Raw genomic sequence first — 24,311 nt, 5'->3', positions numbered from 1 at the left:
TGGTTCAAGTAGGCTTCGTTTATACCGGTGCCTAAGAAGAACATAGTAACCTGCTTCAGTGACTATCCACCAGGATAAATTGCTCTGAGAGGTTGGTGTGAAACATATCAACTTCTGCCTGAGAAGTGACTTGGATCACTCAAATCTGGAACAACTGGACAGCAAAGATGCATATATCAGGATGCTCTTCACTGAATATAGCTCAGCATTCAGCACCATCATCCCCTCAAAACTAGTCAATAAGCTTCAAGTCCTCTGCCTCAGTACACCTTTTTGCAATTGGATCCTCAATTTCCTCACTTGCAGACCCCAGTCAGTTCGGACTGGCAACAGCATCTCCTTCACATTGTCCCTCACCACAAGACTATGTGCTTAGCCCACTGCTCTACTCGCTTCACAATTATGACTGTGAGGCCAAGCACATCTCCAAAGCCATATTTAAGTTTGGCAATGACACCATGGTCATTGGCCGAATCAAAGGTGGTGACGAATCAGCATGTATGACAGAGATTGAATCTGGCTGCGTGGTTCCACGACAACAATCTCTCACCCAATGTCAGCAAGACCAAGGAGATGATGATTGACTTCGGGAGGAGGAAACCCCCAAGGTCCTTGAACCAGTTCTTATCAGGGGATCAGAGGTGGAGAGGATCAGCAACTTTTAATTTCTCAGTGTTATCATTGCAGAGGACCTGTCCTGGGTCCAGCACGCAAGTGCCATTACAAAGAAAACACGGCAGTGCCTCTGCTTTCTTTGAAGTTTGCAAAGATTTGGCATGTCATCTAAAACTTTGACAATTGTCTATAGATGTGTGGTGAAGAGTATACTGACTAGTTGTATCACAGCCTGCTATGGAAGCACTAGGGAAAAGCCTACAAAAAGTAGTGGATATGGATCAATCCATCGTCGGTAAAGCCCTCCCGAATCACTGAGCACATCTACATGGAGCACTGTCACAGGAAAGCAACATCCATCATGAAGGACCTCCTCCATCCAGGCCATGCTCACTATTGCCATCAGGAAGAAGGTACAGGAGCATCAGGACCCACACCACCAGGTTCAGGAACAGTTACTACCACTCAACCAGCAGGCTCCTGAACCACAGGGGATAACTTCACTTGCCTCATCATTGAAATGTTCCCACTATCTATGGACTCACATTCAAGGACTCTTCATCTCATATTCTTGATATTTATTGCTTACTTATTAACTTTTTTCTTCCTTTTGTATTTGTAGTGTTTGTTGTTTTTGTTTGCACATTGGTTGTCTGTCTTGTTGGGTGTAGTCTTTAATTCATTCCGTTGTGTTTCTTGTATTTACTGTGATTGCCTGCAAGAAAATGAATCTCAGGATTGTATATGGTGACATATATATACTTTGATAATAGGTTTACTTTGAACAAAAGTGTCAAAAGCATTTAGTATAAATATTAAAATAATAATGGAACTATTTTTTTTATCAGAATTGGGCTTTTTCCAGTTATTTGAATGTTCTAGTGACAGATAGTGCTTATTGTGGGTAAACATAAATTAGTGGAAGTACTGTTATTTTATCAGCTCAATTCTCACCTGTAATAAAAAAAGCAAATAAAGATATTGTGCTGCATTAGCAAGTAAACAGATTATTACTGAAATGTTGTGGTTACAATATGGAATAGTGAATTCAGGCATGACCCAGACTGGGCTTATATCCAGTGATGCCAACATGCCAAAAATGAGGCTTGTGCATTGGTCAGACCACACCGGGTTACCTTACATCAATGTTGATCATTTTTGAGGAGACATTTTTTTCTCTCTCTGCCTTCCTTATGTCCATGCATAAATTAGGAAATTGCATAACCTGCCCCTCAAGATACAAAATATGCCAACCAATCAGAAACTGGGTGTGTAAAATATCTTTGAGAAACTTCCCCATTAATTGAATGATATTGGTTCCAGATATCAGGGGTCCCAGTGAAGTGAAAGGAAGCAAAGCTTCTAGAAAGGAGACACGTTGTCATAGAAGTGTTCAAGAAAATAGACCAAATTCGCAACTTTGTTCATCATTATTTACAGTAGTATAGATGGCTGTTAGACCAGGCAACACAAGACGAACGCTAATTGTGTCTCTACTTCTGCATTTTTTGGTACATCAGCTGGAATGCTCTGAAAAGACAATAGAACGTAAACAGAATTTAAAGACATCTGGAAAAAGGAATTTAGGATAAGGAGTTGAAATTCGAGGAAAGCTGTATGTATCTTGAGTTAGGACTCTTTATCATTCCAGTATTGTTGTGGCTAAGCAGATCAGATGGAATGGATTTTGCAAATGAAAATGAAAAAACATATTTCATAAATATTGATTAAAATATTTATGCATAATACATGGATGCCAAGTTCAGCATTCTACTTTGTCATTTACACTTTCAATAAGAAATGTCTTTCCAAGGAAGTGGCTGAACTATGTATCTATATTTTCTTAAAGGGCTTTTACTACTACTTCCATAACAAATATTAAAATAAAATCAATAAAATGGAAGTTATACATCGGATAATATAGTTCTGTACTTGGATAGTATAGATCTGTACCTTTTGAAGAGCTCTTTTAATGGGCTCTCAAACTTCATGTCAACAAAACTCATTTGATCCATTAACTTCTATTGGACAATGACTCATTTGCATTTCTGTCTCTTCCAGCAGGATACCACTGCCAACCTCCTCCTTTTTTTCTGTTTCGACATCTTCTTCCCACCTTTTTCTTCCACAACACACTGGTTAATTTATCAATCATTTCCATCTCCTTACCTTGCTATGTTCCCATTCAAGAAATTGCCCATTTACTGGAACTAAAACACTTGTTCTGGGAGAAATGACCATGCACGCACTTTAACTTTGTACACCATATCTGTTTCTTACAATGAAGTCTCGTACGCATTTACTAAATGCAGGTTGGGTGTCTATTTTGAAGAATTCTATTCACCCAGAACTTCAGGTCATCTGTCATTTCAATTGTCTACCTTTAGTTCAATAATTTCAAACTACTTCACTACTATTTTTCTAGGATAGCAGTTGCTGATAATATTCCTGTTGTTTGAATTTACAGCCACCCCAAACCACCTTTTGCTTCATTACCCCTTTTGCCCTGCACATCGCACCGTTTCTGTTTGTCACATATCTCTCCTGTCTTCTAGCCTACTTGAATTTTTGAGCATTTAGAGTCAGAGTTGTAGAGTAGGAAACAGGCTGTTTGGCGCATCCAGCCCATGCCAGTCAAGATGCCCCATCCAAGCTCATCCCATTTGCCAACCTTTGGTTCATAACATTCAGAGCTTCAGTACTCTGCCCTTCTGAAAGAACACCACAAAGGATGAAGAATAACTCGAATTTGAAGAAACGAGCAACTGTATTGAATCATGGTTCAAAACTGCTTGGATAAAAAACAAGTTTTTTAACACTTCCAAGTGATAATTGAATTTTTAAAAAAATTATAATTATCACTTGCAAAAAGATGTCAGTTGCTAATATCAGGCACAAAATTAAAACTATCTGTAATGTGCAGGTGTTACCTTGTCTAATGCCTTTGGAAGTACTGTAAGTGCTCTTTGAAACCAGCATGGTGTCAGAAGTAAATATTAAGTATTGTCATATTGTACACTTGTAGAAGCTTAATCTGAACCATGTTATGTAAAACCAAGGCAAACGTTATAAACTCTGTGGCTTCTGATCTGATTCTGACTAGACCAAATGGTACTTTGCATAGACCAGATCACTTAATTAAATGAACACCATATTCAAACAAGCAACTGACTAAGCAAGTCACAAACACGAAGAAATCTGCAGAAATTCAAGCAAGACACACAAAAAATGCTGGTGAACGCGGCAGGACAGGCAGCATCTATAGGAAGAAATACAATCAACGTTTCGGGCCGAGACGTTGACTGTACTTCCTATAGATGCTGCCTGGCCTGCTGCGTTCACCAGCATTTTTTTGTGTGCATGACTAAGAAAGTCATGTTATTTTTATGTTCCTCTAATCTCAGCCCATTCAGCTTGATCCTTGTTTCACTGTAATGTCTAATCAGACTGTGGTTTCCATTGACGTTGAAGTACTTGGTCCATGTTTTTTGGCAATTGTTCCATTTCGGTTTGGTTAAGTATCCCCAGTGTCTTCCAGGAACACAAGGACACATTTAAAGATTAAAAATTGGCTTTATTTGTCACCTACTTTGAAACAAACAGTGAAAGGCATTGTTTGTGTCAAATCAAATCAGCGAGGATTGTGCTGGGCAGCCCGCAAATGTTGCCATGCTTCTGGCGTTAACATAGCATGCCCACAACTCGCTTATCCTAACCGTATGTCTTTGGAATGTGGGAGGAAACCAGAAGAAACTCATGTGGAAGTAAGGGGACATACAAACTCCTTACAGGCTGCAATGGGAATTGAACCTTGATTTGTGTTGCTGGCAGTGTAACAGGATTACACTAACCACTATGCCACTGTACAAAAGGTTTGCAATGTTTGTTTTCAGTTATAGGTTTGTGGAGAAAATGACCATCTCTTGTGTCATTGCCAGGGTAATGTTAGTATGTGTCATCTTATGTTGCTCACCTTGATGCTCAAGAGTACATCTGTATGTGTTTCAGCTTAAACTCATAGAGATATTAATATCTTTCAGAATAAATCATTGAGCACAAGATATGTTGTGACTTACCTTCAGCAAATCCTATGCGCAGAAAATCTAACACGATCTGATCTATTGCTCACTTCACATCCCAACCATTCAAAGGCGGACATTACATCCAGTCCTGTACATTTTCGGCAATTAGGTTCAAACTCGCCCCAGCTGAGTCACAATAAGCAACTACTATAAAATGTCTAATGTAGCAGGTTGTCCTGCCAGGTAGTCAATCACTGCATTTGTTAACAGATTAAGGAGAGTGGAGACTCAGTGACATTCCTCGTGGCTGATCAGAAGACGGATGCTTACTATAGAGATAAAGGCATCAAGATCATTCCAGCCATGGCCTGCTTGAAGCACTTGCCATTCAGGACAAGGAAACTTTACTTAGTGAAAGGGAGTTGTGGCTATGGATTCCTACTGAAAACTGAGAAAACAGCTTCAGGGACACTTGGTAAGTGACTGTTAGCGGAGACAAGAAGTTCATTGGGCAGAGCGCCACTATTAGATTAGCATGAATTTACTTATTTTCTCTTTTGCACTTTTTGCACACCCCAACCCTCCAACTATTTTGTTTCGACCCCATTTGCATTCACTCATTCACTAATTTTTTAGTTGAGGAACCAGTAATATTTTCTGCAGATGCAAATGATCTGTTAGAAGAATTTAGCAGATTGAGCAGCATTTGTGGGAAGAACAGAATTGTTGACATTTCAGGTTGAGCCCCTGCATCAATCACACGTACATCAAAATATTGAATGTAACAACTGAAGGAGTATTGATCTAAACTGATCATCATCCAAGAAAAAGCTTCTGCACTCACAAAGATTCAGCAGCTGAAGAAATTAAAATGGCTTAGCTGATATGGTCAATCAAAAATGTATAGCAAAAGAGAGTTGGCCCAGGTGATCTCAGAAGATGAAGAAAATTTCAAAGCTAAGAAATCTAACATCAGCATCTTCTCCCAGGCCAATATCTGCAGTTTTAAAATTCTGGTTACATTGGCAGTCCACATTGTTCTCATGTTTTGGTCATGGGAAGAGATTATTAAGTGGAAAGAGGAAAAGTTCGAAGCTGTGCTCCTCTTCTCAAGCCCATCAGCCCTACTGGGGCATCGGCTGCCGAGAGCAGCTAGCCAGAGTCCTCTGTCCAGGGCCAGCCTTCCAACTTGTCACCAGGTATAGCCCACCTTCTAAGATCCTTCCTCTCCCAGGAATGAGGTTTTTGAAGCTTCCGTTGGTGTTTCTGAAGCAGTTTTTACAGGAAGGGGTTGCTCGCCCCGTACCCAACCCTCCTTTCGCAGCCAGGCTTGGTGGAGTTAAAGGTGTGCTCGCTTTAAGAAATGCAACGTCATGGCTGACCCCTGAGAATCTCTGCAGAAGCATTTGGGATGGTTTTGAGAATTTCAGTGCATCTAGGTGCCCTGCAAAGACAGCAGAAAGAGCACATCCCATCACATACTACCTACCAGTTCACCCCATTAATTACTATCTGCCCCATCTCTGCAAGAGCCAACAGCTCCTACATCAGCTACCTCAGGAATGGAAATAAGTTATCCTCAATTCCAACAAAGAAGACATCATTGCATGAAATGTACTCAGGGAGCTCCAGTATGGGGCAGATAAGGAGCCAAGTTATATCACATCAACATATCTGAGAAGGCTTGAAATTTAAGAATAAAAGAAAATTGAGCTTATTTGCTTTTGTAATTTTAACCTTGAATTTATGTAGAATATAGATAAGGTTAGTACACTATGGGTATTTAAACTGACAACTGAGGACCCTGTGAGTTCAACTGCAACCACAAGTTCCTTAAGAACTTCCCTGCAACATCAATTTTCAGTGGCCATTCTGTTTGATAACCATAATTATAGTTTGTGGTTTATTATAACCCATCTAATAATGAGCGTCATCCCTGCTCAGTGATTCTAAAATCTTAGGTATATTGCAGTAATAGAAGGGACTGATTGCAATGATTTCTCAATAATCATCAACTAACTTTATTCACCACTACTCTTAATTGACTCTCTGAACTACAGACTCACTTTCAAGGATTAGTTCCACTCATTATTATTTTTATTTGCCAAGTTTGTCATTGTCTATTTATGTATAACCTTTCATAAAATTCCATTGCATTTTTCCTGTAAACATCTGCAACAAAGTGAATCTCAAGATGGTATATGGTAACATATAGATATGTACTTTGATAATAAATTTACTTTGAACTTAATTGCTTTATCACACAGATGACAAAGATTCAGAGTACATTTAATATCAAAGTATGTATGCAGTATACAACCCTGAGATTTGTCTTCCCACAGACAGCCATGAAACAAAGAAGAATCATGGATCCCATTCAAGGAAAAAAAAACAACCCCCCTCCTCGCTACATGCGCAAAAAAAAATCACGCAAACAGCAACAAAAAACGCGCAAATGCACAGAATATAAAACCACAGAATCAAAAGGCATATAGATAGATAGTTAGACACTTTATTGATCCCAAAGGAAATAATAGTGTCACAATAACATGATAAGTGCACAGATATCAATATTAGAAGAGAAGTAGAAATAATGAAAAAAATAAATTACCACAGTCTAATTCAGTTCAGCTCAGTGTTCGTTATCTTCAGGCCATCCTAATTCAAAATAGTCAAAACTAGTAACAAAAATAGGAGCAACCAGAAAATTTTGAAACACGTCATGTGTGAATTAGAGTCTAATCCACAAACCGTGTCAATTAAACCCTGCTCCAGCTCCATCCTCTGACAGCATCAAGGGAGAGAGATCACTCAACGCAAGGACCTTCCCTTGGCAGCAGTGAGCGAGAGGGAGGTAGAGGCCGTCACACACAGCCAACTCCCCCCGGCAGCAGCAAGCAAGAGGCTAGTAGACAGCACTAAACACTCGTGCGCCCACCACACCTGCCTGAACGATTTCAGTCTTCCTGGGCACTTTAATCAGCAAGATCAGTGAGAAATGGAGTCAGCCACGGGCTTGTGCCCCATCTCCAGGCTTCCTGACTATCATCTTCCGGATATATAAAGGATGACAGATTGTAGTCACTTTCTAATCTGGCAATTCCTATATTCTGAGCCATGAGTAACTTTTGGGTGCTAGTTTATTTTTATTTGAAACCAGTAAAAGCCAATTTATGGAAGGCTTCTGTTTCATTTCATTACAATAACCATGTATAAACTGACTTTTCCTTCAGGTCAGTATTTGTCAGAAGTGGACGCTGGAAGCCCAGCTGAGAAGTGTGGGATGCAGGAAGGAGATCGTTTGCTAAGTGTTAACGGAGAGAATATTGAAGGGCTAGATCACAGTGCTGTAGTGAAGAAAGTCAGACAGGGTGGAAATCAGGCTACCTTCGTTGTCATCAGCTCCGAAGGAGACAAGTACTTCACATCTGTGAGTCTTTCCTATTTGATCATGTAAAGATTTTCATTCTCAGAAGGGTAACACTATAACTTGTTTCATCCTCCTGTGTAGAAAAAGGACACATTGAACCATGATAGAAGTACTTCTCTTGGCAGATGGTAAAGACCAACCAAGATGAGGTTTATTTTCAGCTTTTTTCAGATGAGGTTTATTTTTATACCATTTTCAGCCCAGCCATAGATGTTCACAATACCTTCTAAAACGGTTTCCTTTAGAATACAGAAACATTAAAAAAGATCTTTCCACCTGCAGACAAGTAGAAAACTAGGACAGATAAGTTAAAGGTGGCCACTAATACATTTAAAAGGGAAATACCTGTAACCAGAGATTAGTTAAAATGTGTAACTTGCTTCCAAGAAATGTAATTGAAGCAAATCATGTAAAGACATCCCAGGGAGAAGTATTGCATGAAGTGCAACTTCGAGGATGTGAAAATGGGTCTCTTCTTGAATGTTAGAATTGATACACAGAGAAACTTTTATTGGAGTTCAAAAATTCTGTTCTCCACAAGAGGAAAAGGAAACACCAACAGCAACTAGTTCATTAACATGCTCAATATAATGATGGTGGAACATTGTGTGAATATACATTTCTTCTCCCTTTCTCCTGCATCCCAAGTTTCACTGTTCCTATCCCTGCCAGCATCTCCTCTTCCATCCCTCTCCCTCTCTCCCAAACATCCTTTCTTTTTCTTATCCACTGAACTCTTTCATGCTTACAATTTCTCAGACCCCCAACTCTTCCTCTCCCTACAGAAGCTGCATAGCAACCTCACAGTCAGGTTGGGCGTGATTCAGGAACTTCATACCAAAGAATAAGTTTCTGTGCCTCGTCCATGTTCCTACCCAACCACTATCCTTTGATTCCTCTGTTTATCTTCCCTTTGAATGTATTTAACATCCAAGCAACCACAGCCCTTTGTAGAAAACTCCAAATTCCTTGAAGCAGTGACTAAAGAAATGAAACATTTGGCTTTCAGATAGCCCCTTTCACCACCTCAGAATGTCTGAAATACTTTACAATCTATGACATAATGTCACTTGTCCTGAAGAATGCATTGCAACAAAAGCATACAAACAGCATACAATGGAGACCAGATGGCCCGTCTTGTGATGGTGGTCAAAGGACAAAAATTGGTCAGGGAAATGTAGATTTTTTTTCCAAAATAATTCTACCCACCTGAGAGAGCAGACAACTCTTTGTCTGGCTCAGTTGAAAGCTGATGCCTGGCACTGCAGCTTTTCCACAATACTCCAGTGAGATTTTAAAACTAGATTATGTGCTTAAATCACTTTTATACTCAGAGGTGAGAGCGTCATCCCTGAGCTTTAGCAGGAACCTTCACAAATATATATACCCCATTATTATCTTTTATTTTATTTAGAGATACAGTGTGGAACAGTTCCTTCTGGCCCAGCAAGCCACGCCGCCCGGCAACCCAGCAATTTAACCCTAGCCTAATCACAGAATGATTTACAATGACCTATTAATCTACTAACCAGTACATCTTTGGACTGTGGGAGAAAACTGCTTGTCCTTTGACTTTTTTTAATAATTGAACTCTGAACTAAAATACCGTGAGCTGTAATAGCGTTGCGCTAACTGCCACACTACTGTAGCACCGGAGTTGGCAATTTGGGATAAAAATTCTTTCCTGCTTTTTCAAAGAATGCATGACTCACAATAGCAAATGTCAAGAGCATTAGTGAAGTGAGCATGCCATTTCAATTCTTTGTCCCATTCCCACATCTGTCTTTGGCCTTCTCCAATAACACGGTGAGCCCAAATGAAAATTACAAGATCAACATCTGATATTTCAGTTAGGTAGCTGGTCTACAACCCAATATTAGGAACACGATTTTTCCAATTTCAGTAACCTGCATACCTTGTATTCCTGTCTGTCTCCACTCAGGCTCTTTTACTGATGATACCCCTAGTGCTACCTCTGTTACCCATTTTCAGTCCCCTCCCTTACTTGGTTCCATCTGCCTGTCACTCACATCCTTGACATACAGGTTCTTTTAAGCCCTCTCCAATGGTTAAATCTGCCAATCATCCTTCCATTAACTGGATCCACATAACACTTACCTTACATCACGTTATAGCAACTGCGGACTCTTGTGTGTTTATTTATCACCTTCCACCTCAGTCACTACCCCCATCATCTCCTCACCCTACTTGGCTCCATCTGCCCTTTCTTTTTTCTCCCCTTATCTGTTTCTACACATCACCCGCTGCTGTCTCCCAACATAGCCCATCTCCCTTCCCCACCTGACTCCACTTGTTCATCATCCCCCTCCTCACCTGGTTTTGCCTATAACCTGCAAACTCCTGCTCACCCCTCCCTCTCCCCTCTTGCTCTCAGTCCTGCCACTGGGTCTTGGCCTGAAACGTCATCCGTCCCTCTGCTACCTGACCCGCTGACTTCCTCCAGTGGTTTGTTTTCTTGATGAATAATTAAGTCGCATCTTTGTCCTACGCAGCTGGGTTTGTCTCCTTTGATTTGCGATGATGAAGAACAAGTGAACCCGAAGCAGACAACAGAAGGTCAAAGCAAGGAACATCCACCACTTCAGCCAGCGAGTCCTTCTCCATCCCAGGTGGCGGGAGAAAGAAAGTCTGTTCCTAAACCGAGGCTTTGCCATTTGGTGAAAGGCTCCAAAGGATATGGCTTTCAACTCTACAGTATCACTGATGAACCAGGAGCGTACATCCAACAGGTTGGTTCAGAGGACTGAAAATCATAACTTCACTGGTAAAAAAAAAACATCGGAGAGTCCCGAGATTGTAAGGGTACAATTGTAGGAATAATTGTTATTTATTCTGAAGCATTCTGTTTCACACACTTTTTAAAAAAATATGGGCAAAACTAGCATTTATTGCACTACCCCAAATGGCCCGATGAAGTGGAGCTGAGCCTTTTCTAGGACTGCTGCAGTCTCTATTGTAAAAGGGCTCTCACAGCATTGTTACATGGAAATTTTGGTTACTTGTCTTAAAATCTGGTTATATGAGACTGTCGAATATTTGTCCAACAGATATTCCCTTTGTTCCACTTAATGAGCTCTCCACCTTCTCTGCTTTCTAAACTTTCTGACTTTCTTAGGTCTCAGTTTCAACCTGAAGCCTAAACTGTTTTTCCTTCAATAGATGCTGCCTGATCCGATGAGTTTTTCTAGCAGTGTATGTATTTCAGATTTCCAGCATCTGCAGTTTTTCCTTTGACTTTTTTTAAATAATGTTCCAGTGGTGGGCTATATTAAAGGCAGCTTGTAAAGACAGGTTATTGCTGTGTTGAATTTCCAATGTAAAAATCATTTTAGGTTCTACCTGACGAAGTGGGATACAACGCAGGAATCAGGACCGGTGATATAGTGATTGAGGTAAATGGAAAGAATATAGAGAAAGTCCATTACGAGGATGTTCTTCTGAGAATAAAAGAAAATGAGGACAAAGTGACTCTTCTTGTCATGAATAAAGATGAATATTGGCACTGCAAGGATAACAACATCCCAATTAGCAAAGAGCCAGACAGTGAAGACAATGAACTGAAAACAACCAGGAATCCAGATAAAGGTACTTTCTCCAGCTTTGACACCAAGAATAGAAGCCGAAGAAACAGCAGTGGCCATCCTGTTAACAAGGTAACTCTAGCAAGACCATTTATATCAGATAATCTGTTTCAGTGGGTAATCAGAATATTTATTTGGTTATTTAGAGATACAGTGTGGAATACAGCCCTTCCAGCCCTTCGAGCAGCACCGCCAGTAATTCCCTATTTAACACTAACCTAATCATGGGACAATTTACAATGTCCAATTAACCTATTAACTGGTACACCTTTGGACTGTGGAAGAAACCAGAGCACCCAGAGGAAAGCCAAGCATTCCACGGAGAGGGTGTACAAACTCCTTACAGAGGACACCGGGATTGAACTCTGAACTCCGACATCCCAAGCTGTAAAAGTGTCACACTAACTGCGACACTACGATGGCACCCCAATTGATTTTGGAACTTTCCTACTCATTCTTAAAATAGTACAGTTGGATATTTTATGCCCACAAGAAGGGGAAGGAGATAACTTTGTTTACTGCAAAATCCACCCAAGAGTATAGCAGTTTCATTACATGAGAAGGGATGATTAGTCTCAGTATGAGGTGAAGAACCAACTGTTTAATTTTATCAAGAAATCAAGGCAACAACCCAAGAGAGTTGTAGTGCAGATTCACCAAAATTACTCAAAGGTTTAGAAAGAATTCATCAGGGTAATTCGGGAGAAATTGTTTTCTGTGGGAATTCAGAATCAGAATCAGGTTTATTGTCACTGCCATATGTTATGAAATTTATTGTTTTGTGGCAATAGTACAGTGCAAGACATAAAAATTATAAATTGCAATGAATAAAGAAGTAAATCATGCACAAGAGGAATAGTGCAGCAGGGTTCATGGACTGTTCAGAAATCTGATGGCGGAGGGGGAGAATGTTGAGTGTGGGTCATATCAAAATAAAAGGAAATCACAGATGAAGGGAAATGGTGATAGCAATCTATTATTTTCCCCACTAAGTAAAATATGCTGGGTTGTAAATCTTACAAAATGGACAGTAATACCACAGCATCTGAGTCTCTTTGGTTCTGTTGCTTACTAAGAAGTGGATGAGGTATTTTCAATACACATTCTGACTTACAACAGATTAAAAAGTATTGCATCAATACGCATGCTTTTAATCACTTCCCTAATCAATAACGTGTATCTTCTGTACCATCTTCCTCATGTGTGCAATAAGTTCCACTCAACATCCCTCTTTGCACTTCTCTGAATATTAAATGCGCCAGAATAGCTTTGTCTGAATTATCTCATTTGTCATTATACACAAGTTTGGGTGATCGTAAGTTTAATTTTTACACTATAAGACCATAAAATACAAGCACAGTTAGTCAATTCAGCCTACTAAGTCTGTTCTGCCATTTCATCATGACTAATTTTTTAAACCCCATTCTCCCATCGTCTCCCCATACTCCTTTAGCCCTTACCAGTCAAGAATCTATCAGTCCTGAAGAAGGGTCTCAGCCTGAAATATCGACTGTTATTCATTTCCATAGATGCTGCCTGACCTGCTGAGTTCTTCCAACATTTTGTGTGTATTATCTATCAATCTCTGCCTTAGATATATCCAGTGACTTGGTCTCCACAGCATTCTGTGACAAAGAATCCACAGATACCCTATCTTCTGCCTGAGAAAATTCCTCCATCTCAGTTTTAAAGAGATGTCCTTCTATTCTGAGGCTGTGTCCTCAGATCCTAGACTCTCCTACTAATGGAAACGTCTTCTCCACATCCTCTATATCCAGGCCTTTCAGTGATCTGATAAGTTTCAATGAGGTTCTCTCCTCATCCTTCTGAATCATCGAGTGCAGAGCCAGAGACATCAAATGCTCTTATACATTGAGGCCTTTCATTTCTGGGATCATTCTTCAGAACTTCCTCTGTGCCCTCTCTGGGGCACATCTTTCCTTAGATTCGGGGCCCAGAATTGCTCACAATATTTCAAATACACTCTGACCAATGCCTTATAGTGCCTCTGCAGTGTATTCCTGCCTTTATGTTCTAGTCATCTCAAAATGAATGCTATGAGTTTTTGCCAGAGACTTTAGCCCAACCATATATTCACCAACCATTTCATAGAAACATAGAAAAATCTACAGCACAATACAGGCCCTTCGGCCCTCAAAGTTGTGCTGGACATGTCCCGACCTTAGAAATTACTAGACTTCCCTATAGCCCTCTATTTTTCTAAGCTCCATGTACCTATCCAAAAGTCTCTTAAAAGACCCTATCATATCCACCTCCACCACCGTTGCCAGCAGCCCATTCCATGGACTCACCACTCTCTGAGTAAAAAACTCACCCCTGACATCTCCTCTGTACCTACTCCCCAGTACCTTAAACCTGTGTCCTCTTGTGGCAACCATTTCAGCCCTGGGAAAAAGCCTCTGACTATCCACACAATCAATGCCTCTCATCATCTTATACACCTCTCATCCTCCATTGCTCCAAGGAGAAAAGGCCGAGTTCACTCAACCTATTTGCATAAGGCATGCTCCCTAATCCAGGCAACATCCTTGTAAATCTCCTCTGCACCGTTTCTATAGCTTCCAGATCCTTCCTGTAGTGAGGAAACCAGAACTGAGCACAGTACTCCAAGTGGGGTCTGACCAGGGTCCTATATAGCTGCAACATTACCTCTCGGCTCCTAAATTCAATTCCATGATTAATGAAGGCCAATACACCGTATGCCTTCTTAACCACGGAGTCAACCAGCGCAGATGCTTTGAGTGTCCTATGGACTCGGACCCCAAGATCCCTCTGATCCTCCACACTGACAAGAGTCTTACCATTAATACTATATTCTGCCATCATATTTGACCTACCAAAATGAACCACTTCACACTTATCTGGGTGGAACTCCACCTGCCACTTCTCAGCCCAGTTTTGCATCCTATCAATGTCCCGCTGTAACCTCTGACAGCCCTCCACACTATCCACAACACCTCCAACCTTTGTGTCATCAGCAAATTTACTAACTCATCCCTCCACTTCCTCATCCAGGTCATTTATAAAAATTATGAAGAGTAGGGGTCCCAGAACAGATCCCTGAGGCACACCACTGGTTACCGACCTCCATGCAGAATATGACCCGCCTACAACCACTCTTTGCCTTCTGTGGGCAAGCCAGTTCTGGATCCACAAAGCAATGCCCCCTTGGATCCCATGCCTCCTTGCTTTCTCAATAAGCCTTGCATAGGCTACCTTATCAAATGCCTTGCCGAAATCCATATACACTACATCTACTGCTCTTCCTTCATCAATGTGTTTCCTCTGGTCCCTGAGTGCCTCTGCCAAATGTAACTCTCAATAATCTCTCAGTACACTGGTTAAAATGTCTTTTTAAGTTTTTTTACAACGTCTTCATAAGAGACCTTTTTTTGTAATTGTGGTGCTAACAAACACACCAGGACTATATTTATCTCTCTATCCATTACCAGCAACAATATTGCCTTTCCTTTTTTTAACATATGCCTTTTTGTTCTATTCTGCACCTTTGACGATCTAATTTATGCTCAAACGTTTATGCACTTGTTCCATTCAGGTAATTGGTTATTTCTTGTCCACAGGACTGTCACGTGCACTAACTGCTATTATCCCTGCTAATAGAAACTTGTTCATTATTCACTTTACATTTGATTACAGCTCTGTTATCCCCTCCAGCTGCTACAGTCCATCTTTATTGCCAGTGTAGTGATATTAGGCTCTTAGGTGCTGCACCCTACTAAGGCAAGTAAGGGTTGGAAACAAAACATTTTTCTTTGAAGGCTTTAACTCCCAAATGAAGGCAATGGATTGGAAGTTATTTTACTATTAATTCCTAAAGGTACGTTAATCTTCAAAAATCATCACAGGTGGTATGTTATTAAGGTTACAGAGAAAGTGAGGGAATAGTAAAGAGGAGATGCAGCAAATATCAATAATAATCTATTTAAGCAATAGTACTGGGTTGAGATGGAGTCATACAGCTCAGAAACAGATCCTTTGACCCACCATATCATTGCTGACCATCAAGTAGCTATTTATACTTATCCCATACTAATGCTGCAATATCTTCCTCCTTTTCTTGTATTTCTTAAATGCACAGCTCAGGATATCAGGAAGATTGAAGAAGAATACTTAAATCGGTAAGTAATGACTAGATGACATTACATTTGGGTTTCAAAAGCTTGTTTGTTGTAAAGGAAGACGATATGGGAAAAGGACCGCATTTCTTTTGGCAAGATAAGTTAGAGTTGTAAGTAACCCAATGAGCCTTGTTTTGAATGCATATAAACATAAGAAGCAGAAATAGGTGTTGGCTTTGTAGATCACTGAGACAGCTCTCCTACTGAATTAGATCATGACTGAAATTCTTCATCAACTCCACTTTCTATCACTGCACCTGCATCTCGTAATTTCTTCAGCACTCAAAAATTTATCACCTACCCTTAACCGTGACTTTAGGACTGACTCCCTCTGTTGTAGAAAATAGCAAAACTTTATAACTGCCAGGTCTGAATTTCACCTCAACAGCCAATCTGGTATCCTAAGGCTGTGACCTTGATTCTCAGAAGGTCCATCTGGAGAAACAATAGTTACCCTGTCAAAATCTTTATGGATGTTACTCCTTCACCCTTACCTGGTCTCACCTATCACCTGCCAGCTTCTCCTCCCCCCCCCCCCCCACCTTCTTACTCTGGCTTCTGCCACCTTCCTTTCCATTCCTGATAAAGGGTCTTGAATCAAAATGTCAACTGTTTATTTCCCTTCATGATGCTGTCTGACTTGCTGAAATCCTTCAGTATTGTGTGTTGCCCTGGATTTCCAGCATCTGCAGAATCTCTTGTGTTTTGGATTTACATGCTTTAATACAGTCAACCCTCATTTAACAAACTCCAGAGATTAAAGGCCCACTCTACTTAACTTTCTCACAAGACAGCCCTCTTGTTCCAGATAAGGTTGACAGCATCTTTCAAGTCATCAAACAATGAAAAATTGTTTATACATAAGCCTCACTAAATGCTTATCAAAGATCACATGTGCTTTACCATAAAGCGACCAGGTGCTGATCAAGATGAACAATCCTGTTTGGTATTTGCCCCAGGAGGTGCTCAAATACTTCTGGAATTGACATTAGCAAGCTCAGCACAAACTAGCAACCTGACTAAGGACAAACTATGTGGCTCAGCAATGGATCCAATAGAGATCCTTGAAATGATAAAAAGCTGCAATAATGCTTCATGGAGATGATATGTCCAGAGAGCTCTTCAGAAATGAAGAATGAGACACAGATTTTGTGGTTACAGCCATTTTATTAGATGCTCATAACAAAAGTAATAATATAAACACAGCAGCAGGTAATAATTCTAACTGTAACCAATTGTAAGTAAGGGGGAAAGAGGAATCAAAGAAAAGAACCAAGAATCTTGCCTTGTGGTTGATCTTTATACAGAAACTTGGATAGATAAGGGAATTCTTTTGATAAGAACAGCCTATGAGACAACGAGGACAGTTTGTGATTTTCTTACACTGCATGCCATCCCAGGCTTACAGACAAAGAAACTACAAAAAAAAACCGAACCATCTCTGCTAAAAATTACTGAAAATCCACTAAACAATTACAAACAGGTGATTATATAAGCAAGCATAAAAAAGCAAAGCTACAAGGAAAATTACAAATTAGACCCTAATCTAAAATAAGGCATGAGTAGAAAATCTTTGTAATATATCTGAAACGCACAGAAAGTTGGAGGAAGCAGAATCAGAAACAGGTTTATTATCAGTGACATATGACGTGAAATTAGTTGTTTTGCAGCAACAGTACAATGTAATACACAAAATTATTATAAGTTACAATAGAAAATATTAAAAAATAAGTAGTGCAGTGCAAGAGGAGTGCAGAGTAGTGAGGTAGTGTTCACGTGTTCATGGACCGTTCAGAAATGTGATGGCAAAGGCAGAGAAAGGAAATAGACAGTTGACTCTTTGGGTCGATGGGCACTTCAGAAAGGGGCGAGAGTGAAGATCTGCAGAAAATGGAAGGTGATAAAAAAGCTGAAAGTGACAAAGGGCTGAAGATGATGGAATTTGACAGGAGAGGAAGGTGGGCCATTGAATAAAGGAAGGGAGATGGGAAGGGTAAAAGGGAGGAGTGGGGGAAAGTGAACCAGTGGATGGAGAGTGTTCTGAACGAGAGTTCATCAAAAACTCCTTTAGCCAAATGGTGGCAAGAATGGGAAGCTCACTTCCAAAGGTGAATGGCAGACATAATTTTAAGAAGAAGCAACAACAACGTGTAATTGGGGAAAGGCAAGGAAAAAATAACATATTACTCATGAGAGGAGAGCCTGGTGAAACATTGGCACTTTGTGAATAACGTATGGTGGTTGTCCGTCTTGTCTGACGATGACCGGAAACCTGTGCAGTAGAGTTTTTAAAGTGGAAATGCCATTGCACTGGCGCAGTTCCACTCTCCCGACTTCAGAAGTCTGGGCTCAGTGGTACGAACAAGCAACACAAATTGGGGTCTTGTTTGCAGTGAATGACCATGACGCCTTCTCTTCCTCGTCATGCCCTTCGCTCTCCACAGAGCGTTGCAGTACCGCCTTCCTGGCCGTTGCATCTTACGCAGATCTCATCTGCCCAGTCCGCCAGAGCTGACTTTGCATACTAGGACAGGCATGTCCCTATCTCACTGGGGTATGAAGCTCTCTGGCTACCCTCACCTGGTTCAGCCTGCCTGGCAAAGTGGTGTACCGGGGTGTGGCCACTGTTGCATGCAAACAGCTACTCGGAGCCACAGGTGAGAGGTGAGTGTCCAGTGGGGACCAAAGGTAAGTAAGCTGCCTTGGAATGGACATGACAAGCTCCTTCACCAGACGTGCTCCCCTCCCTGGACACCCCATACACAGAAAAATGGGAAGATACTTTTTCACTGTATACTTTAATTTTATCCCTTGTCAAACTGCTTGCAAAATTAATTTTTCTTTATTCTTGTTCCAAAAAACAGGGTTCCAGACTGCAAGACAGTAAATTATTTTGGTAAAGTTTTGTGATTTAATAAAGTATTCCAAGCAGCCATTTCCTTGTCTCTCCTGTTGTAAATAACACGTGCAAAGAAATGCACTGCACTTTATTAATCCTTTGGAGTACTTAGATGGGGAGAGTACTGGATGGTGCTTTACAAGTGAAGGAAAGAAAGCACTTCTCATCTAAATTTCAAATGCTTCCTTTTATTAAAAGGACAATTAATCGTCATGGTTCAAATGTTAAACAATCTTAAAACAGGGATTATCCAATCAGTTAGAGAAAATTGTCAGTGTTTCTTAATGTTTGTGCACTTGAATATTAAGAATGAAAAATGCCAATCTTAAGTTTGTCAGGCAGATAGGTGCTCTTTGCCTATCAGGAGTGAACAGATGTTATTCTATTTCTGCTGACACATTTCTTACAGTTTGTTGGTATTTCTGATAACAGTCACTTCAGCAATAAATAAATAAAGAAGTGTGTATCTTGAGCCAATGTAATGGTATATGAAAGCTCATTTTGGTATCAGGTACTCCATAAACAGTTATTTTGTATTTCAAATATATATATATATATTTTGTTACACATTGTAACATTGTGCTGCTCAGTATTTGACCAACTAGTGTCAAGCTGATGGAGAGGGCAGTGATAAATCATTGGATTATTGTTATTTTTATTGTTAGAGAGGCTTAGAAGTCAGAAAGAAGCCATTTTACTCATTGTATTAGTTCTTTTCAAGAACAATCCACAGCTGGCCTTACTGTGCGAAACTATATTCATCTCACCAATTTGCCCTTCAACAAAATAACAATGACAGATCATTCCCATGTGAATATAACGTACTGGGCTAGGATTTTAAGAGGCACTGAATAACTGCCAAGCCTCTCACAAGATAGCACCATTGTTCACTCCAAAATCACTAAAAAATTAATTACAGTATAATTGATTCTGAAGATATCACCTTGAGAACTATTGTTATTTAAAAAAACTGTAATATTTCAATAAAGTTTTAAAGCTTTGAAAATTATCTTGGACTGAGTTCTTTTTATTGACTCATTTACATTAGGTCTATTTATTTTTGAAAGCTTTCATAGTTTAGTGCCACAAACTCAAAATGCTGGAGGAATTCAGCAGGTCAGGCAGTATCTATGGAGGGGAATAAACTGTTGACATTTCAGGACGAGACCGTTCATCAGGACTGGAAGGAAATCCAGCACCATCATCATCAGCACCATCAGGAATGCTTTGTTTGTCCAGTCAAAGTATCTCCTCACATTGGTGTTTACAGGTTTTTGGACCAGGCTTCCTAATACTCAGTTGAAATGGCATTTTTGGTTGTCACAAAGAGCTCGCTCCACAGATCTCTGTTGAGTAGTTAAAAGGCTGTCATTTGACCAAAGAAATAAAGAGTAAAGGTCCTGCTGAACAGTAGTGTCTTTCACAATCTCAGTTTTGCATTTACTTTTAAAGAAAGAAAAAATGCAGATGTTGGAAACCTGGACTAATTAAAAAAAACAGGAAACACTCCGCTGGCTAGGCAACACTTGTGGGAAGAGAAAATAGCTAACATTTCAGATTGAATTGGGAAGGAGAGGAAAGAAGCATATTAAGGTACAGAGAGGGTGAAGGAGGGCTATGTCTCTAATAGAGTAACTATGTGATAAGTTGTAAACAAGGTTATCTGGTCAATGAATGAATGTGAGCAGTTAGAAACACAGAAAACCTACAGCACAATACAGGCCCTTCGGCCCACAATGCTGTGCTGAACATGTCCTTACCTTAGAAATTACCTAGTTGCAAAATGTGGAGCAGGAAGACATAACCAGTAAGAGAGAAAACAAGAAAATAGATAAAAAAAAAAGCCTAATCTGTTAATCATGTCTTCTTGCTCTGTATTTCACAATTCCTACATTGTTTTGTTATGTACTCATTCTCTAACTATTTTGATTCATTCATTAGCCAGTTGACCTTGTTTACAGCTTATCACCATGGTCATCCTAATTTTACTCCATCAGACAACTTTCCCTCTCCCACCTTCCCTGTAGCTTAACAAGCTTTTCCCTCTTTTCTATTTCTGAAATATATTCAATGACTTGGCCTTTACAGCCATCCGTGACAATGAATTCCACAGATTCACCACCTTCCGGCTAAAGAAATTCCTCCTCATCTCTGTTCTAAATGGACATCCCTCTGTTCTAAGGCTGTGCCCTCTGGTCCTAGACTCACCCACTATAGGAAACATCCTCTCTACATCCACTCTGTCTAGGCCTTTCAATATTCAATAGGTTTCAATGAGATTCCCCTATATTCTAATGAACTGCAGTGAGTACAGGCCCAGAGCCATCAAACAATCCTGATATGATAACCCCTTCTGTTCCGGAATCATTCTCGTGAACCTCCTCTGGACCCTCTCCAATGCCAGTATATCTCTTTAGATAAAGGGCCAAAAACTGCTCAGAACACTCCAAGTGTGGTCTGACCAGTGCCTTATAAAGCCTCAGCATTACATCCTTGCTCTTATATTCTCATTCTCTTGAAATGAATGCTAACGTTGCATTTGCCTTCCTTACCACTGACTCAACCTGCAAGTTCACCCATAAAGAATCCTGCATGAGGACTCCCAAGTCCCTTTGCACCTCCAACTTTTGAATTTTCTGTTTAGAAAATAGTCTGCACCTTTATTCCTTCTACCAAAGTGCACGACCATAAACTTACCTCCACTATATTTCATCTGCCACTTATTTGCCGATTCTCACAAACTGTCCAAGTCCATCTACAGACTCCCTTCTTTCTTAACACTACCTGCCCCTCCACCTATCTTTATATTGTCTGCAAACTTGGCCACAAAGCCATCAATTCCATCATCCAAATCGATGACATATAACGTAAAAAGAAGCAAATCTTCTATCCATGATGGTATCTTTCCTATAATACCATGGACTTTTTATCTTGTTAAGCAGCCTCAAGTGCAGCACTTTGTTAAAGGCCGCCTGAAAATCCAAGTACACAACATCCAATGACCTTCGTCTATTCTACCTGTTATTTCCTCAACAAATTCAAATAAATTTGTCAGGCAAGATTTCCCCTTAGGAAAAAGCATGCCGACTTTGGCCTATTTTATCACGTGCCTACAAGTACCCCAAAATCTCATTCTTAATGCTGGACTCCAGCATCTTTCCAACCACTGAGGTCAGGCTAACTGACCTGTAATTTCCTTTCTTCTGCCTCCCTCCTTTCTTAAAGAGTGGAGCAATTTTTCAGTCCTTCGGATCATTCCAGAATCTAGTGATTCTTGAAGGATCATTACTAATGATCTTTCACACTCTCAAATTTCTGGCATACTGCTAGTGCCTTCCACAGTGAAGACTGATGTAAAATACTTATTAAGTTTGTCCGTCATTTCGTTGTCCCCCATTACTACACCTCCAGCGTCAGGGTCCAGTAACACGGAATGCAAGACGATTGGGGACCTTTCACTACTGCAATCTTCCTCCGCTTTCACTGCCACTGTGATGTGTCTCCTTCTTCCGCCAGCTCCACCGCTGAGGTCTTGGTTGGATTGCTCTTTGTCTAGAACATCCCCCTTGACCTTACAGCCATGGGTGACCCTATTGGTAGCTAAGTGGCAGTCCCTGATTTGTCATAGACCATGTATTGGCTGCCTGTGCATCCACTTGCCCATGTTAAACAAAGTCACACACAGGTGTTCTCCATTAAGGGAATCCAGCCTACCATCCCGGTTATGTGGATCCCAGATCAGCCTCAGCAGCCACCCAAGAACCCACCAATAAACAAGCACTTAGGAGAACATCATACTTGACCAGAATGATTGCACTACTGGTAGTGAAAGACATTGAGCATGCTGGTTGATGCTGCATGCCACCAATACTGCAGTCAAACATGAAAAACAGGCACACAGCCAGAAACAATTCAGAGTTATCCCAAATTCACTAGCTTATTGCCGGTATTCTTGCTGAGATGTACTGATGCTTCATATTAAAATTATAATGAGAGCCAACACTTGCATGACTTCGCTTTTCCCTGTGTTAATGATTCTTCATGCCTTCAACTTCAACCTATTATGCAGCTTCAGCTTGCTTTGTTCTATACTTTACAGTTGTATCTTCACTTGTTGAGACCCTTAGTTTCAGATAGTGCTTCCCAAAACACTTTAGCTCTCTTTTACAAAGCTCTATGATTAAGAATTAATCAGGGCTTTCCATCTTTATGTGCTTCTCTAATTGCTTTGGAAATTATTTTTCAGCCTCATCTCATTCTTCTTTGATTAGTTGCAGCTGCAGAACCAGCAATGGCTTCCCTTTCTATTCCTGGAGGCTTTTCTTTTGCCCCTTCCTATTTTTATCCACGAGCTATCTCTCGCCATTACTCTCCTTAGGCAGACCTTCAGGACTGAAATTAATTTGGTTTCACAATTCTGCACTTGCAGAAAGTTATGACATGTTCACTAATTCTACATGGACAGACATTGAGATACAGGCCAGCTATAGTCAAGTCAAGTCAAATCACTTTTTATTGTCATTTCGACCATAACTGCTGGTACAGTACACAGTAAAAACGAGACAATGTTTTTCAGGACCATGGTGCTACATGAAACAATACAAAAACTACACTAAACTATGTAAAACAACACAAAAACTACACTAGACTACGGACCTACCCAAGACTGCATAAAGTGCACAAAACAGTGCAGGCATTACAATAAATAATAAACAAGACAATAGGCACAGTAGAGGGCAGTAGGTTGGTGTCAGTCCAGGCTCTGGGTATTGAGGAGTCTGATGGCTTGGGGGAAGAAACTGTTACATAGTCTGGTCGTGAGAGCCCGAATGCTTCGGTGCCTTTTGCCAGATGGCAGGAGGGAGAAGAGTTTGTATGAGGGGTGCATGGGGTCCTTCATAATGCTGTTTGCTTTACAGATGCAGCGTGTGGTGTAAATGACTGTAATGGCGGGAAGAGAGACCCTGATGATCTTCTCAGCTGACCTCACTATCCACTGCAGGGTCTTGCGATCTGAGATGGTGCAATTTCCGAACCAGGCAGTGATGCAGCTGCTCAGGATGCTCTCAATACAACCTCTGTAGAATGTGGTGAGAATGGGGGGGTGGGAGATGGACTTTTCTCAGCCTTCGCGGAAAGTAGAGACATTGCTGGGCTTTCTTTGCTATGGGGCTGGTGTTGAGGGACCAGGTGAGATTCTCTGCTAGGTGAACACCAAGAAATTTGGTGCTCTTAATGATCTCTATGGAGGAGTCGTCGATGTTCAGCGGAGAGTGGTCGCTCCATGTCCTCCTGAAGTCAACAACCATGTCTTTTGTTCACATTCAGAGACAGGTTGCCAGGTCCATGCAAATACTGTGCCTCCAAAAGAAAGTACATTCGCGACTTCCCATCCATCCAGCATCCTCTTTGATTTTCTACCGTCAAGCAGGAGACTCCGATGCATAAAAACAAGAATGGTCAGGATGAGAAACAGTTTCTTCCTTCAGGCCATTAGGCTTCTGAACTCTCTGCTGCATTGCATTCGAAGTGTCACCGGTTAATCTGTTCTGTACCTTACAATATTTAGTTAATGCACTTTTC

General features: G+C 40.6%; 1 protein-coding gene across 4 annotated transcripts in view; it reads left to right on the top strand.

Moving 5' to 3' along the window:
• The window catches only part of LOC140212770 (Na(+)/H(+) exchange regulatory cofactor NHE-RF3-like), a 63,921-nt gene extending 44,244 nt beyond the window's left edge, over positions 1-19,677 (top strand). For 3 of the 4 annotated variants that reach the window (XM_072283970.1, XM_072283969.1, XM_072283968.1), the window contains exons 8-13: positions 4,908-5,112; positions 7,871-8,067; positions 10,581-10,817; positions 11,421-11,741; positions 15,790-15,829; positions 18,694-19,677. In XM_072283970.1, the coding sequence (XP_072140071.1) occupies positions 4,908-5,112; positions 7,871-8,067; positions 10,581-10,817; positions 11,421-11,741; positions 15,790-15,825 (996 nt within the window). In that variant the 3' untranslated portion in view covers positions 15,826-15,829; positions 18,694-19,677. The remainder of the gene's footprint in view (positions 1-4,907; positions 5,113-7,870; positions 8,068-10,580; positions 10,818-11,420; positions 11,742-15,789; positions 15,830-18,693) is intronic. The other variant, XM_072283971.1, reaches the window with a different exon arrangement.
• The last annotated feature ends 4,634 nt before the right edge of the window (positions 19,678-24,311 follow it).

The sequence above is a fragment of the Mobula birostris genome, chromosome 20 (genome assembly GCF_030028105.1).
Source record: "Mobula birostris isolate sMobBir1 chromosome 20, sMobBir1.hap1, whole genome shotgun sequence".
NCBI classification, from domain to species: Eukaryota; Metazoa; Chordata; class Chondrichthyes; order Myliobatiformes; family Myliobatidae; genus Mobula; species Mobula birostris.
The sequence above is the reverse complement of the archived record's forward strand: the minus strand, read 5'-3'. Positions and strand labels throughout refer to the sequence as shown.